The sequence below is a fragment of the Budorcas taxicolor genome, chromosome 13 (genome assembly GCF_023091745.1).
Source record: "Budorcas taxicolor isolate Tak-1 chromosome 13, Takin1.1, whole genome shotgun sequence".
NCBI lineage: Eukaryota > Metazoa > Chordata > Mammalia > Artiodactyla > Bovidae > Budorcas > Budorcas taxicolor.
The window spans coordinates 31,841,403-31,861,037 of record NC_068922.1 but is presented as its reverse complement, the minus strand read 5'-3'; the positions used below and the strand labels follow the sequence as shown (position 1 = coordinate 31,861,037).

The window sequence follows — 19,635 nt, the reverse complement described above, 5'->3', positions numbered from 1 at the left end:
GTGGGCAAAATGAGTAAAATGGGCCAGAAGGTACAAACTTTCAGTTACAAGATAAGTAACTTCTGAGGGTATAATGCAGAGCACAGAGAGTATAGTTACAATACTTGGTTGTATGTTTCAAAGTTGCTGAGAGAATACATCTTTTCACAGTTCTCATCACAAGAAAAAAACAGGAAATAAAATTAACAAATTAGAGTTTCTAATAATAATGTTAGCTGCAGAAAAACAAATTGATCTCTTTAAATCCTCACAATGTATCATATGGGATTTTTAGATGGGTTCAAATTTATTTACTAGAAAAATATGGAACATTTCTAGTCATGAAAGGGAGTTCGTCTTTTCATTTCAAGCCACTAACCATATTATTACAAAAAGCATCTCCAAAATGAAGAACACCAAACTACAGATAAAATGAAAACTGATGGGGTGAAGAGAGGAGGGGACTTTCCAACTGCAATGCTAGATAAAAGCTTTATCTCCAAAACACACAGGGATGGAGCTAGGTGGATACCTCATCCTCAACAAACTGTCAGACAATATCAATTTAATCAAAAAGAAGCAGAGGTGCACCCACTTACCCATGCCCCAGATACTATTATAAACACTTTGCACATAGTAACTAATCTCGCACTCACCATAAACCCCCTATGAAAAAGATACTGTTTTTATTCTCAAGTAGCAAACTAAAGTTACTATGTCCACCCGTGACACAGCTAAGCAGTCAGAGCAGGGTCTCAGCCCAGGTATCTCATCCCAGAGGCCATGCCCTCAACCACTAGGCTATTTGCTTTCCTCTGCATAACAAGCTACAAATCTACATCTACTGGACACATATAAATTACTATTACACAAGACAAAATTCAAACAAGAATGGTTTTGATAGCGTGCTTTGAGGATTTAGATTTTGGAGTCATTGGGATAAGGAAAGGCTTTATGGAAGAAATAATATCCACAGTGGGTCTGGAGGATATGAGACACCACTGAGAACAGAGATGAGAATATTCCCCACTGAAGGAACAGAGGGACCAAAATCAATACAAAAGGCTAAAAAGCACTGGCAACTCAAATATTTGAGTTAAAAAGAATGTATTGTTGCTGTTTAGTTACTAAGTCATGACCGACTCTTTTACAACCCCATGGACTATAGTCCAGGAGGCTCCTCCATCCATGGGATTTCCCAGACAAGAACACTGGAGAGGGTGACCATTTCCTCCGCCAGGGGGATCTTCCCCATTCAGGGATCAAAACTGCATCTCCTGCATTGGCAGGCGGATTCTTTACCACTGAGCCACCAGGGAAGCCCATTGAAAAGAAGAGTGAGTACAAAAGAAGTAAATGAAAAATAAATGATTCAGAGGCCTAAGGAGATTCTAGGCTTAATTCAGTGGAAGGCAGGGGAGTAACATGGTCAGAGTTGTCACATGGCAACTGGTTACAAGAACTGGACAGAAAAAGACAGAAGGAAGAGACAAGGTTAATTCACCAGTCTAAGCATGGTTAAGGATGGCTCAAGTAAAGTATGGTCAACAGAAATAGAGAAAAAGGACTAGACAAGCAACATGCAGCAGCCACTTGAACTTCAATTAAATTAAGGAAGCAACCAGGCCGGAAAGAACAAGACTGAGGATACTAAAATGCAAAGACAAAAGGATGGATGAGGCCACGACTTTGGGAGCCTGCCAGGAGGAGCACATTATAGGCTAAAAAGATCTCAAGTGAAGGGACAGAAAGGCCTTAAAGACAAACTTTCCTGCCTAATCTGACCAAGTTCAGGAACTTAACTAAGGAGACTCTGACATCAACATCGTCAGAGAGATCATGGATCAAACTGACAGAATTCACTAAGAAGCTAAATGCAGGGGAGAGCCTGAGGTTTTAAGCAGAAATGAGAATAACCTTGTCATTAACAGAGGTGAAGACAAAGCAGGGAATGGAGGTCTAAAGCAAAAAGGGATATGAGTTCAGGATTCTAGGTGGTGAGACTGAGGCTTATAACATGGGATATTCTGAAATTAATCTGCATCCATGGGAGTAGTGCTTGAGTAAACAGAATCAGAGCTAAAAATATAGAAGTCACATAAAGATACTTGGAAGCTGTGAGAGAAAAAAAGAAAGAAAAAGTGCTGGGTTAAAAAAAAAAAGGATCAGAGAAAGTTTAAGGAACTACGTCTAATTAAAAGGAATTGAAGAGCCTGAGAAGGCACCATCAGAGGGTTCATACTACAACCAGGAGAATCCAGCATGATTTAGCAGCGCTCTCAAACATTCTTCACAGCAAAGTATATAAATAAGACAGCACTTGTGCAGCACAAAGACATAAACGTGGCTACTCATAACTGGACGTTATTAGCCCAGGAGTGGAGAAAACCATTACTCTGTATACACCTTGCAAACCACTACTCAGTTAATACCCTTGCTGCACTGTTTAGAAAGCCCTGTATTACCAAAAAGTCTGTAGGCCAAAAAGTTTACAATTCTATTTTCCTAAACTGTCTCTTTCCGTAGTCAATGATTAGTTGAGTTGAATGTGCAGATGTGACAAAGACAAGAATACAGAAATAACCAAAAAATTTGGTATCTGAGAAATCAGTGATGACTTTAAATATCAGTGGGAAAAGAAACAACCTAAATATCCATCAGCAGATGAGTGGATAAAGACTGGTGTGTATATAATGGGATATTACTCAGCCCCAAAAAAGAATAAAACAATATGACTTGCAGCAACATGGATGGACCTGGAGATTATCATACTAAGCGAAGTAAGCCAGAAAGACAAATGCCATATGATACACTTACATGTGAAATCTAAAATATGAAACAAATGAACCTATATATGAAATAGAATCGGAGACACAGAGAACAGACTGGTGGTTGCCGAAGTGAAAGGGATGTGAGGGAGGGAAGGAGTGGAAGTTTGGGATTAGCAGATGCAAACTGTTATACAGAGGATGGCTAAACAACAAGGTCCTACTGTGTAGCACAGGGAAATATATTCAACATCCTGTGATAAACCACAATGGAAAAGAATATGAAAAATATATATAGGTAAAAGTGAATCACTTTGCTGTACAGCAGAAATTAATACAACATGTAAGTCAACTATATCTCAATAAAATTTATTTTAAAAATCAGTGGGAAAAACTAGATTTTAGGAGACAAATACGGACAAGGGTGAAAAATTAAAATATCAATACTATTACTGGTCATGCTGTCCCTACTGTTACAAGGAGTAACCTAAATGAGACGATTCCTCAAATCTTGCTAGTGAAAACATTCTTTTTTCAAACCAAATTGTGATTGTAGTAATAAGCTTTACCTTCTAACTCCAGTTTTATTCCCATTAATAAATAGGATGAAAAAATAAAAATCCTTTGAAACCCTGCAACACTTACCCAGTGCGAGACTGACCGACTTTATCACAAATATCCAAAATGAGGCCCCAATCTTCAGCAGTATTCATCTCACTGGTTGCTTTCTCTGTATATTACAAGAAGAAATTGCAGAAACATTATTTCTAAAAAGTCTTTAAAAGGTAAATGACTACATTCAAATTACCAAACTGTAGTATATCCAAGTACCAACAAATCACAATAGCTGTCAACATCTGGTTAATGAAATATTTAAGTCTATCTTTAAAAAGAGGTGGGGTACCTTTGTTACCTATCACAATTATTTTCCCCACTTATACTTCACTTGTTAGTTACTTGGTATTAGGGAAAAAAAGGGGGCCACTGACTTTTTGTTATAAAAATGCACATACACACAAGTCTATCCCTATCTGCACACAGAAAGACCAAAATAAGGAACTCTTTCATTATCAATAGTTAATAGTTAGCTTCACTAACTATTTACATAGTTAATTCTTAGCTTTACTTGCCCTCGAAGGAACATGACAAAGAACAGGTTTCTATCAAAATGTTTCAGGGAATTAAATTAATAATCTATTTGCTGAGTTTGGATTCTGAGAAGTAGTGTGGAGGGGGCACTGAACAAAAGAAAACCAGGCTTTAACTGAATATTTTCCCTTAAATCTAAACTTGACAAGTTAAAATAAAAAAAACCAGAGGTGTGGCAGATTAAATCAAATCATTAATTTAGACCCCTTTCTTCATTACAATAAAGGAATTTTAATGAAAACACACAAGGATAAGGAAAACACGAGAAGCAATAACAGCAAGAATATCTCAAAAGCTACACAACAACACTGATCCATGCTAAACTACTGAGAAGACCCAAGAAAGGTGAACCATGTATTGTTAGGAAGAAAAAGAGCTTAAGAACTAGTCTGTTGAATCCTCAGGAAATTTAACTATTGCAATTGAGAATGAAGAAAAAGAGTACTTCCAAGTTAGCAAAATGAGTTAATGCTGTTTGAAATGTAGGCAGGCTCTATTTTCTCACTCAAGGGCTCTAGCAATCACTTCTCTATTCCGAGAAAATGACTGATGGTTTACTTTCTGTAGGTAAAGCAAATTTTTTCTAGACAGGGAGACACCAGGTATAGTTGAGACTTAGGCAGCAAAAATAAGGAATTCCCTCCCCTCGCCCCCCACCAAGTTTTCCAGTCTGGCATGTAAGCAGCTTGGAAGTATTCACTTCATCCTAATAAGTGAAACACTGAACAAAGTGAAAAGTCAATGACTCTTCTTAGAGCCCTCAGAAGTGAGGTCACAAGGCAAACTGATGCCCCCAAATTAGACATATAGATAGGCGATACACAGAACCACAACTTAACAGAGCAGAAGCTCATCAGCACAAACATCACCAGGAACCAGTACCAGGGGAGGGAAATCTACACTGAAACTATCAAACTGCTGGAGGCTGAGTGTGCACAAATCTGAGTTAAAACACCAAGAAGAGGTGGCTTAGAAGACTTCCCATACTTTTGTGAGTTTCAATTGCACCCTTCTTCCAGGTTCTCAAGGTGAACATCACAAAAATTTCCCCTATTTTTCCAGCAGGGGGAGAGAAACTGACCATTCTGAAATACACCAGAGTATTCTCTTCCTAAAAAATCCTACCCTCAAGAGAAATTATTTTATCAGTCTTAACCAACTAGTGTTTTACCAGAGATTAACCCAACTGTGGGAAGAGAAATACCAAAGCTAGCTTGTTCCAGCCTTCCACATGGGAGAAGGGGAATATCCAACTCCAGCCCACTGGAGCCATCCCATCCCACTGATGGGATGAGCAGGGGATGGACACAGAGGAACATGTGAGAATTCACACCCCAGGGGCAGAGACACTCACTGAGCCTAAATCCCAGGACAGTTGGCACCTGATCATCACATCACTAAAGGCGGATGTCCCTTCGTCTAGTATATCATATCCAGCTGCTGGCAAGCCACACTATAAGGCAAAGAGCACAATTGGAAGGGTATCAGAGTAGCATCAGAACCAAACTCAGCCATGAGAAGGATGTTGGAATTATCAGACCAGAATTTTTAAAGAATATGACAATATGCTATGAGCTCTAATGGAAAAAGGAGGTAATATGCAAGAATAGATGGACAATGTAAGCAGAGAGATGGAAATTCTAAAAACGAAATACTAGAGATCAAACAATAATATAATATAAATGAACATCCTTGGATGGGCTTATCATCAGTCTGAACACAGCTGAAGCAAGAATCTCTGAATCTAAGGACATGTAACTAGGAATTTTCAAAACTGAAAAGCAAAGAGAAAAAGTGACAGGGGAGGGGGCTGGAGTGGGAGGTGGGGGGCACTGGAACAGATTATCCAAGAGCTGTGGGAAACTATAAAAGCTGTGACAAAGGAATCACTGGAATACCAGAGAAGAAAGAGGAAAAGAAAAAGAAGAAATATTTGAACCAAATATGACTCGGAATCTCCCCCAAATTAATGTCAGACACCAAACCACAGATCCAGGAAGCTCCAGGACCACCAAGTACAATAAATGTCAAATAAAGAAACAAACCCTCTACACGCTGGCATATCATATTCAAACAGCAGAAAATCAAAAATAAAGGAAAAAAAAAAGAAGCCAACAGATGTAGAGAATGGATTGGTGGACACAACAGAGGAAGGAGAGGGTGGGACGATTTGGGAGAGCAGCACTGACCCTGTACTCTACCATCTGGAGAAGAGGCGGCCAGTAGGGCTCCTGGGCGTCCCAGGGAGCAAGGAGCACTGACTCTGTACTCTACCATCTGGAGAAGAGGCGGCCAGTGGGGCTGCTGCACGACCCAGGGAGCTCAGCTCAGCGCTCTGAAGGATGGAGAGGGCTGAGACTGGGCAGTGGGAGGTGGAAGGGAGGTTGAAGAGGGAGGGGACATATGCTTACTTTTAGCTAATTCCCACATGTTGCTGTACGGCAGAAACTAAGACAACATTGTAAAGCAATTATTCTTCAATTTAAAAAAATTCTTAATTAAAAAAAAAAGAAGCCAGCAGAAAACACCTTACCTATTCAGAAGTAAACAGAATGATTATACCTGACATCTCAGAAACCATGCAAACAAGGAGAGAACGGAATGAAATTGTATTGTGAGAAAATAATCACCAATCAAGGATTATATATCCTGTGGAATTATCCATAAGGAAAAGACAAAGTCTTTCTCAAATAAAAAAACATCAAGGGTATCTGTTGCCACTAGACTGGGCTTGCAAGAAATGTTTCAAGAGTTCTTCAGGGAGGATATAGGAGATATGCATACATGAATGTGTGTGTGTGTGCAGGCATATGTATAAATGAAATGAAGCACAGCAAGGACACCAGGAACAAAAGAGAGAAATTAGGAATATGAATATTTTGTTACTAGAAGGTGAGCTGTACTATCACTGAAGTGGCACAATGTTATCTGAAAGTGAACTTGGACTAGTTGTAAATGCATATATATATTGTAAACTCTCAGGCAGTCACAGAAAGTAGAAAAAATATATATAACTAATATGCTAAGAAAAAGAAAATGGAATCATCTAAAATATTCAATTAAAACTCCAAAGGCAGGTCGAAGAGTATCAGAAACAGAAATAAAAAAACAAGGGTTACAACTAGAAAAGTATAACAGATATGGTAGATGTTTATCCAACAATATCAATAATCACTTTAAATGTTAATGGTCTAAATATAGGCAAAGATCATCAGAGTGATCAAAAAATAAGATACAATTAAATGTCAACTACAAGCAACCCACTTTAAGTATAAAGACACACATATAGAGTAAAAGGATGAAGAAAGATACAGCATGCTGACACGAATCACAAAGAAGTGGCATTAGTTATATTAATGTCTGATGAAGCCAACTCTGGAACAAAGAAAATCACCATGGACAGAGGCATTACATAACGGTAAAGAGGTCAATTCTCAGAGAAGACAACAATCTTTAACATACACATGCCTAACTGCTGCTGCTAAGTCGCTTCAGTCATGTCCAACTCTGTGCGGCCCCATAGATGGCAGCCCACCAGGCTCCCCCGTCCCTGTGCCTAGCTAGAGAGTGTCAAAGTAACTGACACAAAAAATCATGTGAACTCCAAAGAGAAACTAAGTCACTAAGTCATGTCCAACTCTTTTGTGACCCCTGTGGACTTTAAGCCTGCCAGGCTCCTCTACTCATGGGATTTCCCAGGCAAGAACACTGGAGTGGGTTTCCATTTCCTTCTCCAGGGGATCTTCCTGATCAGGGATCAAATCCGCGTCTCCTGCATTGGCAAGTGGGGGTCTTTACCACTGAGACATCAGGGAAGTCCCTTGTTGGTTTACTCTATACCTAAAACAAGGTTACTGTAGACTTACAGAAGTCTTTCAAGATCTAAAGTTCTTGTCAGTATGTCACAACAACATACCAAGAACTCCTGAACTGATACACTATGTCACCATCTGCACCAGTAGAAAAGATCTGTGTCTGGAGTATTTTCTCTTTTGCCTCTATTGGAATCCTGAGAAAGTCCACCAGGAAAAAAAAAAAAATGAAGCAAGCAAGATGCAGCTACAAGTAAAAGAATTTCTAGAGTCACTAAATTGTTTTAAATGAGCTTCAACCATGAGGGGATCTGTATTAATTCAAGAAACACCAGAGAGCTAAGAAAATTTTGAGCAAGGAAACAATCTGATCAGAGTTGGACTCTTAGGGGAAAAAAAATGAATCTGCTGCCAACATGTAAAAAAATAGTTTGGGAGAGGGAAAAGAAGAAACTATAATGAGAAACTTAACATAATCTGGAAACAAAGTAAATGAGCTACTTTGAAAGCAAATGCTGAGATGCTGTTTAATGTGTTCTCACTGGCAGGTATGCCAAGATGGTAACAGTAAATTCCATAACTGTAAATCCCTTAAACATAACAACTTCTACTTTGGGTAATTCTTTGAACATTCATGTTTTCAGTCTAAATGCTCAATAAATGCTAAACTTGATTATACAACTGCAATATGAATCCATAAGGGTCATAGAAACATAGACCTTTAATAACATCTATTTCAGTGTTTTTTTCAGATTTTACTTTTCAATGCAGAAACCCTCTACAAGTTAAATCTAATGCTAGCTACCTGGAGTTAGCACACACTTCACAGGTTGAAGGTACAGGACTTCAAGTCTCCCCTCACTTCAGACACAAGAAACAAGCCCTGGGCTTCCCAGGCCACATGCATTCTGACCAACTGGCTATAGATTCAGGGGTTTCCACTTCCCCTTGGGTTCACTGATTCACTATAACCACTTACAGAATGAAGAAAGTCACCTATAATTACAGTTTTATTATAAAATATACAAATGTCAACCAACCAAAGAAGAGATATGCACAGGGCTGGGGCTGGGAGGACCTCAAAGGCAAACCTTCTGCACCCTCAGGACTCATTCTCCTGGCACGTCACTGTGGATCACCAACCAGGAAGCTCAATGGAGGCTGGGTGTCCACGGTTTTTATTGGAGTTTCATCAAGAAGGTATTGTTGACTGAATGAGGGGCCACCTCCTGGAACTCCATCTCCAAGCCTCCTTTTCCTTTGTGGAGGTCCAGTTGATACCATGTGACTCAAAGCGCCAGCCATCTAATCACAAGATTAGTCTTTTTGGAGGGATCAGCCCCCATACTGAGTGATTTTACTAGCATAAACCAAAGGATTGTCCCAGGAACCCACCATAAATATGAAAGATGCTCCTACCACTTGGGAAATTCCAAGGATTTAAAGGTTCCCTTCCCTGGGTGATCTGGTTCGCTCTCTGGGTTGCGAAGATCCCCTGGAGAAGGGGAAGGCTACCCACTCCAGTATTCTGACCTAGAAAACTCCATGGACTGTATAGTCCGTGGGGTCGCAAAGAGTCAAACACAACTGAGCGACTTTCACTTTCACTTTTCCCTGGTGGCTCAGATAGTAAAGATTCTCTGACTGCAATGCAGGAGACCTGGGTTCAATCCCTGAGTTGGGAAGATCCCTTGGAGAAGGAAAATGGCAACCCATTCCAGTATTCTAGCCTGGAAAATCCCATGGACAGAGGAGCCTGGCGGGCTACAGCCCATGGGCTCCGAAAAGTCAGACACGACTGAGTGACTAACACTTTCCAGAAAACATGGACAAAGATTAGTAAAATCCTTTATTATTCAACCATTTCTAAGAAAAATTTATCTTAAAAGAAACCCAACGTGTGAAGTAAATCCAAGGGGAACTGCTCTGAGGAGTCCCAGAACCTTGTCCCATTAAACCCCCAAACCATTTGACACCCAAGAAGACTGAGTGAGTCATCCCGAACAAGATCCTCCAGTCTAACGTTTACAGTCTGCAGATTCAGCATCCATAGGTCAAAACTGTCAGAAAAAGAAAGATTCCAAACGGTTCCCAAAAGCAAAACTTGAATGTGCTGTGCATGAGTGACTACTTACATAGCACTTACACTGTATTTACAACTACTGACATAGCATTTACATATTACTGCTGCTGCGCTGCTAAGTCACTTCAGTCGTGACTCTGTGCGACCCCACAGACAGCAGCCCACCAGGCTCCCCCGTCCCTGGGATTCTCCAGGCAAGAACACATATTACTAGGCATTACAAATAATCTAGAGATGATTTAAAGCGGTGGTCCCCAACTTCTTTCGGACCAGGGACCAATTTCATGGAAGGCAGGGGTGGGGTGGGGATGGTTTGGGGGTGATTTAAGCACAATACATTTATTGTGAACTTTATTTCCATTATTAATACATCAGCTCCACGTCAGATTATCAGGCATTAGAGTCCAGAGGCTGGGGACCCCTGACTGAAAGTATATGGGACTATTTATCTCCTTTGGGATGAACTCAGAGGGAGGCGTGCTTCTTCTTGACTCTCCTGAATACCTCGAATCTGAATTCTCCTTCCAGAATCCCTGAGGGGCTTTGGTCATGTGTGGTTCAATAAGACTGACTGAACAAGTCTCTCAAAATAACTGGAAAAGGAGGAAACATTGGCAGGAAAAGGAAAGATCTCATGTTTCCAGCAAAGCCCTCCAATGCTTTATTTTTATATACATATTTTCTAAAATATGTTCTTTTAAGATTGCAGGTTTCTTTTTGTAACTAGATACTTATATCAAGCACAAGTAACTGCCAAAAAATATGCTAATTTTCAGAAATAATTGCCTAAACTTTACGATAAAAATATTTCACTTTTATTGTAGTTTCTCTAGTTTAATTATTAGTGAGTCAAGTGTAATATACTGTTTATATCAACTTTTATTTTTCTTCTGTTACATACATATTCATGGCCTTTGCCCATCTCTCTTTTTGTACGTCTACGTAAGTGTCTTAGGGCCTCCCTTATAGCTCAGCTGGTAAAATATCTGCCTGCAATGCAGGAGAGCAGGTTTGATTTGAGGTCATGAAGATCTCCTGCAGAAGGAAATGACAATCCACTACAGTATCCTTGCCTGGAGAATCCCATGGATAGAGAAGCCTGCAGGCCACAGTCCATAGGGTCGCAGGAGTTGGGCACGACTAAGTGACTAAACGTGTCTTATTAATTTATAAGTGTTCAGTATTTGTAAAGAATATTTTTTAAAATTTTCTATGGTAAAAACATTTTTTCCAACTTGTAAAAAAAAAAAGTCTATGGGAATATGTGCACACGTTATATGAACACATTATGCCATTTTACGAGGGACTCTGAACATCAGAAGTTCTGTGTCCATGGGAGTCCTGCAGATATTGGGGGATGACTGTACTTCATCTTAGAAACGGAAAGCAGGCTATCACTCTGATCTGGCAGGGCACTTAAATAATTAATTCATCATTCTCACTGACTGGTAGCCAAGCAGATTTTGTAAAAGCTTAGTGCGTTTTTTAAAAGAATACACTTAAATCTTGAAACCTATCAGTTTATTTATTAAATAATACAATATGCTCTGTAATAGCCTATATGAGAAGAGAATCTAAAAATAAGAGAGTACATATATATGTATATGCATAACTGATTCACTTTGCTGTACAGAAACACAACACTGTAAATCAACTATATTCCAATAAGTTTTTTAAAAACAGCAAAAAATACATAATAGTTAAGCTTACTAAAACCTAACTTACTAAAATGTAAATAGTTAACTAGAAACGACAAGCTTATGTCTGATCAAATACAAATTGTCTATTATCATAACTAAGAATGATCTGAATTAAGGCATACCCAGGGGCGTCTGTTATAGTCATTAGCAGATATTATGCTAAACATTTTCCTATGCATAAACAGGATCAGGATCCAACTCAATCTTAACAGAGATCAGAGATGCCACTCATCTCAGAACACTAAACTATTCACATTATTTACTGATGCTGCCTCAAGATCAAGAGCAACAGCTCAGTTCTAGGCTGTAAAACAATAAACATTTTTTAAATCAGAAAAATATAAACTATCAGAGCAGTTCAACATGGATTTGCTGCCTCAAGATCAAGAGCAACAGCTCAGTTCTTCTAGGCTGTAAAACAATAAACATTTTTTCAATCAGAAAAATATAAACTATCAGAGCAGTTCAACATGGATTTGTAAACAGCGACATCAAAACTCTTCATTTTCCAAGACAAAAAAACGGGGTTCGTGGGAAAGGGAAAAGTGACAAGCAAACATAACAGACTTGCTTCCAAAGAATTCAAAGCTTCATAATGATCTCATTTTATCCTCAGATTATCCTTACCATTATACTCAAAAACAGGAGACTGAGAAATTTGCCTAGCAGTACCCAGAAAAATCACACACTAACTAAGCCTCATCTGAGTTTCAGCAGTCTTCTCAATGGATGGAAGAACTTTTTTCTGATAAGGAGCTACTTTTGATTTTCTCAAAATTTATGACTACAAGAGATTTGGGGAGGTGCTGCCAGGATGACTGTGTACCATGTTCAGGCTATGGGAAAAAGACTCACTGAATCAGTCTGGAGATGTAAGAGTTCATCAAATCAGCCAAGGGAAAACACAAGTCCTAAAGAAGTCATCCTCTTTTGGAGATCATCAGACTCAGTTTTCCAGAAATGTTTCACCTAACTTTCCTGTCCATCCTGAGCACTGGAAATCCTACTGGCAGAGCAATCTGAAGCTCTTCTAACCAGACCAGATGGGGAAGCAGGTATCAAAGGAAAACATGAAAGTGTCTCAGAAAAGAGCCCAAGATAGAAGTGAAAACCTAGACGCATCAGAAAGAATAACCTACAGAAGTAAAACAGGAACAGAAGAAACACTGAATAGAAAACCTCTTAACCCAGTGGACAGCAGACCCTTAACAGATCTGTATTCTGGATTTTCACATTCTCCTCCCCAGTATGTTTTACAATAACTGATTCCACCTCTTAGAATCTGAGTGCGTGCATGCTAAGTCGCTTCAGTCCTTTCCAACTCTTGGCGACCTTATGGACTGTAGCCCACCAGGCTCTTCTGTTCCTGGTATTCTCCAGGCAAGAATACTGGAGTGGGCTGCCATCCCTAGAAGGCTCTAGGGGTCTTCCCAATCTATGGACAGTGCCTGCATCTCTTCTATCTCCTGCATCGGCAGGTGGGTTCTTTACAACTAGCACTACCTGGAAAGCCCTACAGAGGGTGCTTATATTCCGCTAACAATTACCAATTATTTAGTATGAGTAAAGACTGAGTTAGACAACTTGCACTTGAATTCTGGTTCAGCCATTTACTAGCCTACCGATCTTTATAAAGTTAATTAAATTTGAAAGACAGAAGCTGAGTAGCCTCCTCCAAATTGTTGTCTAACCTGATTATAAGAGGATCTGAAATGTATCCCTTGCGCAGGTACTGGGGTGAGTGCTTTACGTCCATCATCTCCTCAAAAGAGCCTTTAATGGGGATTAATGAGGAGAAAAGTACGTCAGGTCAGAGAATCCACAAACGAAAAAGCCATGGTGTAAAACCAACCAGGAAATATGCCTTGAGGACAAATGTAGAGGCTGAAGAGACTAGGGTTAGGTCCTATATGCTATGCTGAAAAGTACAAATTCCTGTGGAAAGCGGTAGATTCACTCAACTATTTTAATCAGAGGAGCAATAAGATCACAGTTACATTTTAGAAATATCACTGCCACCTGGAAAATAACTGGGGACGTACTGGAAGCAGGGATAAGAGAGCTGCTGGACCACTCATCAGAGAGCAAGCTAAACGTGCCTGGGTGGAGGCAGTGAGGAAAAAAAGGATGGGAGACATGAATGGAGGGACGGATGAATAAACTTAAGAACTATTAGAAGCACACAGACTATGGCAGCACCAGAATCCTTGAGGGCAAGTTCAGGGTACCCGGCTCACAGCAGACAGCATGTATTTCCTGTGAGAATCTACAAAATGACAATTACAGAATTTAAGAATGACATCCAGGTTCTTGACATATGTGACTACGTAAACTGAAGCACCAGTCATCAGAATAGAGGAAAAGCATACTCAAGAAGAAAAGTTTGAATGTAATTCTGAACATGCTGAATTCGAATATTCAACTCCAGTAAAGAGACTGTTGTGTGTTTTTTAAGTCCACATTCTGCCCACTTACTAAGAGCCAATGCCGTACCTGCAGTTTAAACCCAAAGCCCAAGCAAGGTCTTTCCCTCACCCTAAACTGCAGGAGACTGTGATACTGACATTTATGAAAATTAAACTCGTGATCTGATACTGACTGGGCTAACAAAACATGTCCAAGATTGTAGGGTATGAACTGGACCAAAGCAGTGTGACTATGAATGCAAATGCAGTATTATAAAAACTAACACATGATGATTCGGCAGAAACAGGGTAATGATTTCAAAGATGTCTCTTGGGTTTCAAACCAAGATAACTAGAACATAATAAAATAAATTACATAATTAAGAAAGAACCCATCTGGAAAGATAAGCTCAGTTTTCTGACATTGATTTTTTTAGGTGGTAACAGAACACCAAATAGACAGGCAAGGCCAGAGAGGGAGCAAAATATCAACAATTCATTATTTAATGAATACATATTGAGTGCTTCCTATGTACCAGGCATTGGCCCTAAGGTACTAGGAACAGAACTGAAAATTTCTCATCCTCCAGGAGTTTATATTCTACACAGAGGACAATCAATCAATCAATCAACGGGAGGTAGCTGAGTACAATGAAGAAACACAATGGAACAAGGACACAGGGTGAAGATGGATTTTTTTTTACAGAAAGAAATTAGGGGAAGCCGCTCTTAGAAACTTATTTGAACAGTCTTGAATGACCGATGAATATCAAATCTTCAAATACTTGGGGGAAGAATGTCCTAGACAAAGAAAACAGCACAACGTAGATACCACAGCAGGAATGATCTTGGTGTACTAAGAACCAAGAAGCTTAGAATGAAAGAGCCAGGAGATCATAATATCAGAACACAGGAAGGACAGACTGTGAGCCACACTAGGAACTTGCATTTACCAATAAGTGGCATGGGAAGGTCCTGGAAGATTCTGAGCAGGTAAATGACAGTATTTCAGACTTTTAAAAGAACATGGATCTTTGTAAGTGAAAACTGATTGAAAAGGGCAAGAACGGAAGCAAAAGAAGCTGATAGCTCCTGCCACAGTCTATCAAAGAGAGAAGGATGACTGGAGTAAGATAACAGTGATGAGCGAAGAAGTGATGACATTCTAGATATATTTTTAAAGTAGAGCCAGATATATTTTTAAAGGAGAGCCAGAAGAACTGGCTTAGAGTATAGACGTGGAGGGTGAAGGAAAAAGAGAATCAATGATGACTCCTAGACATTAGAGCAGAGAAGGCAATGGCATCCCACTCCAGTACTCTTGCCTGGAAAATCCCATGGACAGAGGAGCCTGGTAGGCTGCAGTCCATGGGGTCGCTAAGAGTCGGACACGACTAAGTGTCTTCACTTTCATGCACTGGAGAAGGAAATGGCAACCCACTCCAGTGTTCTTGCCTGGAGAATCCCAGGGACAGGGGAGCCTGGTGTGCTGCCGTCTATGGGGTTGCACAGAGTTGGACACGACTGAAGTGACTTAGCAGCAGTAGCAGACATTAGAGATGAGTGACCGTAAATATCAGCAATGCTATCTATTGAAATAGGCAAGGATGAAGGACTGAGCAGGTTTGGGGAAGAAACCAAACACTGTTATTATCTTTATTTCCCATACTAACAATAAGGAAACCAAGGCACAGTATATTTAAGCAACTAAGCAAAGTTACATGGCTGGTCAGCAGCTAACCTGGGAATTGAGTTTAGGCAGTGCAGCTTCAGAGTCTGAATTCTTAACACTAAGCTAAATCACCTCGTAAGACTGCAAAGGGAAAAAATATATATATCAAAAAATAAGTTCTAGGACTGAACATTTTGAAGTCAAAAAAAAGAGAGAGAGAGAAAGAGAGGGAAGCCAAAAAGACTTAAAAAGAACTAAGCAGAAAGTTAGAATAAGTCTGGTGTCCTAGAAACCAAGAGAATAAAGTACATCAAAAACAGGAATGCTAAGAGATCAACAAAGAAATGGACTAGGAATTGACCAATGGATTTGGCAAGATGGGATTCACCAGGGACTTTGAAATAAAAGCTTGATGGAATGAGTTATCTTTATAATTCAGGAGTTCAAGTGAGCAAGAAATAAAACATCTGAAATGAGATGCATGTGTTCAATAAATGTTTACTGAATGTTTATTAGTGCCAGACAGTGGTCTACATGTTGGGGATACAGTGGTGAACAAACCAAACAAAAAGCTCTGTCCTCAGGGAGCATATGTTCTAATAACACATTGAGGCATTTCTTCAAAGGAAAAGTTATCTTCAGTATTTTACTTCTTTATGTAAAATGTTACGTGGTAAAATTCAGTAAATTTCTGCTTTATGGTTTCAGTTTACCAGTTTATTGATGAATAAAGCTAACGACAATTAATTTTGAAGTGGTAAAAATACATGCTAATGTTAAATGATAAATATATCAAGTGAGTTAGTGAGAGTGTATCACTGACATGCTCACTGATGGATAAAGTGAGAAGAAATAGTTATATGTATTATACATACTATATTCTGCATGCTATCCTAGCAAAAGTATTTTAAATGGGAGTCTACTAGACTCTGTACAAGGATGATTTACTGGGAGTCTCTGGCAAGTCTTCTTAGATAACCTTTCATGATATTTTGATACATGGATCATGGGGAAGGAATTGATCCAAACAATAAAACCTAGCTTTTAAAAGGTATAATTTTCTGGGACTTCCCTGGTGGTCCAGTGGTTAGAATTCTGCTTCCACTGCCAAAGGCACAGGTTTGACAGAGAACTAAGACTCCGCCAGTCACCAGCCAGAGCAGCCAAAAACAAACAAGCAAGCAAAAAAGTAAGCTTTTCTGGAACAAAACAATGCTCCTGTACTCAAGAAGCTTACCCTAGCAAGTTCAACTGATATATTCTCAATTCAACAAACTTTAATTATGTATCTCCTCTGTAGCAACAAGTAAAGAGTTAAGGAGCATAACGCAAGATATGACTACCTTTAATAGGAAATAATTTAGTAAAGACAAAAAGTATTGCAGGAGGTCTGAAAAGAGTGGCAACAACAGTGGGATAGAACAATGTTTCTCAACTGGAAACTATTCTGTGCCCTCAGGGGACATTTAGCTGTGTCCGGAGATGTTTTAAACCATAGCTGTGGGTTGGGTGGGGAGAGGTCAGGGATGCTACTAAACACCCTACATTGCAAAGGACAGATACCCATGACAAAGACATTTACCTGGTCCAAACCATTTGTAGTGTCACCTATGGAAACTCCAGGTTAGGGTAATCAGGATATGATTCAGGTATGAGCTGGATGCTGAGTTGGCCTTTAATCATTAGGAGGTGCAGAAAGGTAGAAGAAACAATACAAGCAAAAGTGTAAAAGCAAGATGGAGCCTGTGTCTGAACTGGGTGGTGCAGGTACTGGGAAAGGATTTGACATTAAGAATCCAATGGAAATGCGGGTTCAAAGGGCAATGGGATATAAAGATGACTGGGTAGGTGGAAGCTCGGTTACATACAACCATGAAAACTAGATCAAGGCGATGGAAACAGAAGGAGCAGGTATTAAGAAACTGCTTTATTTTAACCATTTGCCCTGGAAATTAATGTAGTAAGTTATAAAACTGCTTGAGAGCAGCGACCATGTCTCTTATTCATCACTATCTCTTACGTCACTGAGCAGTGTCCTATAAACAGTGTGTGCTAAGTACTTATTAAGTTAAATGTTACTTCCCAATTATTTATTTATTAAATACTCCTAGTGACCTCTAAAGCTCCATCCACTGCTAAGATGCAGGACATTCATTTAAAATGTCCCAGAAAGGTTATCTTTGAGTTGATGCCTACTATCTAAAGGCACTGCAGGAGATATATGTTATTTCACTGAACCACAAACAGGATGTATTTTCCCTCTCTTTAAAGATGAGGACACCAAGACGCAAAGAACTTAAGTAACCTGCCCATGATTTCCCTCTGAGCTAGGGAGTGGCAGGGACAGGACTGAAACCTTTTCTAATCTTAACCTAAACCCTCAAGTTTCAGTGGCAGGCTGTAAGTTGGGAATTAAAAAGCAAATTCAAACCTTTCATAATTAACTATGTAAATACAGAGATAGCAATTCCATAAGGTCATCCTTATTTTTCTTGACTATAACAATTAGACATGGTATTTAACCTGCTTTCGTTTCACACCTGTGCGCCAAGGTAGTCACTAAGTGTATTCAAATCACCCCAAAATTCTCTCAGGGAAGACTCAAACTCCTGTCATTATTACCCTCAGCCCGGGAAAACACACACACACACACACACACACACACACACACACACACACACACACACACACACACACACACACACACACACACACACACACACACACACACACACACACACACACACACACACAGCTAACCTGTTGAATTGATATGATCAGTACTTAAAACCTGTGATTCACGAAACAAACACAAAAAAAGAGTATTTCAAATTCAGAACAAATTAGCATTTTGAGATCCCAGGTCCCATTCTACACTTAAAAGTACTGAGACCTACACTAGGAAGGCATCCCAGCGACTCAGGTCCTCAAGCGTGTTTATATTGTTGTCAAGTATTCCATCTTCATCTCTCTCCCAGTATCTTTAAGAGTCTTAACCAAAGCTCTCTCCTTCCTCTCCCTCGCACAGTTATAAAACAGATTTTAAAGTCCTCTAAGGAAGCTAACCTAAAACATTATCCCAGTTCCCAACGTTTGACATGTGCCCGAGAAACCCTTCATCACACAGCTTATCATCCTACGCCAGCTGGGACTCCCTAGCTCTCGACTCTGTCCTCCCAGGAGCAATGTCCCAGCACCAGATGCCACACCAGCTGTTCCTACGCGGCCTTCGACACCCACCTTTCCAGTTCTTTAGGAACCCACAGCCCCAGCTCCAGGCCTATCTCCCAAACTCTCTCAGTCTCCCCCCTTTTTTTTCCTTCAAGAAGATGCGACAAGCCCCCAACCTCCTCCAAACCCTTACAGAAAGAGCCTCAGGAAACAGGCAGGGTTCCGCCCGGCCCGGGGGTCCAGACCGTCCGCCGGGAGCGGGCCGAGCGGGCTCGCGGTCCGCCGGGGGGTGGACAGGGGGCGGCAGAAGCACTTACCGACATCCTGATCGAAGGGATTGGTGGCAAACAGAGGCATCTCCACTGCGTGCAGAGGTGTCCGCAGGGACTCCCCCTCGACACCACGGGAGTCAGGGTGCGACCTAGGAAGGAAGTCTCCTCGGGCAAAAACAGTGGCCGAGACGGACTCTCCGCGGCCCGCGACAACCCCAGCTCTCCCCGACCCGCAGCAACCGCGGCAGCGGCGGCGGCGGCGGCAAGAGCGGAGGAGCCGCGAAGGCCCCGGACGCGGAGCCTGTCGGGAATCTGGGTGCCCTGGGCTTCGCCTGTCCAGAACCTGCCCCGAACTTGCCCCGCAGAAACCGGCCCAACCACAGAGCCCCCTCTGCCCGGACCCCCTTTGATTGGCCCCAAGGAACAGTGGCAGGGATGCCTGCCTTTCCTGACTTGGCCTTGGTTCGGAGCCTCCGGAGGACTGGGTCCTCCAGGCGCGCCGAAGACGACTAACGAGCTCAAGCGTGAATCGGAGGTTGAGCAGAAAGAAAAGGGGTCGCGTCTGGGTAGAGAGAAACCCTGTTTTCCCCCGTGCTCCGATGGTGGTCACAAGTTTGTGGTCCC

General features: G+C 40.7%; 1 protein-coding gene across 1 annotated transcript in view; it reads right to left on the bottom strand.

Annotated features, from left to right (window-relative positions):
• Positions 1–19,233, bottom strand: part of STAM (signal transducing adaptor molecule) — a 53,364-nt gene extending 34,131 nt beyond the window's left edge. The window contains exons 1-2 of the mRNA XM_052650672.1: positions 19,057–19,233; positions 3,393–3,477 (exon numbers count right to left, since the gene is read on the bottom strand). Coding sequence (XP_052506632.1) covers positions 3,393–3,477; positions 19,057–19,096 — 125 coding nt within the window. The 5' untranslated portion in view covers positions 19,097–19,233. The remainder of the gene's footprint in view (positions 1–3,392; positions 3,478–19,056) is intronic.
• Positions 19,234–19,635: the final 402 nt, after the last annotated feature.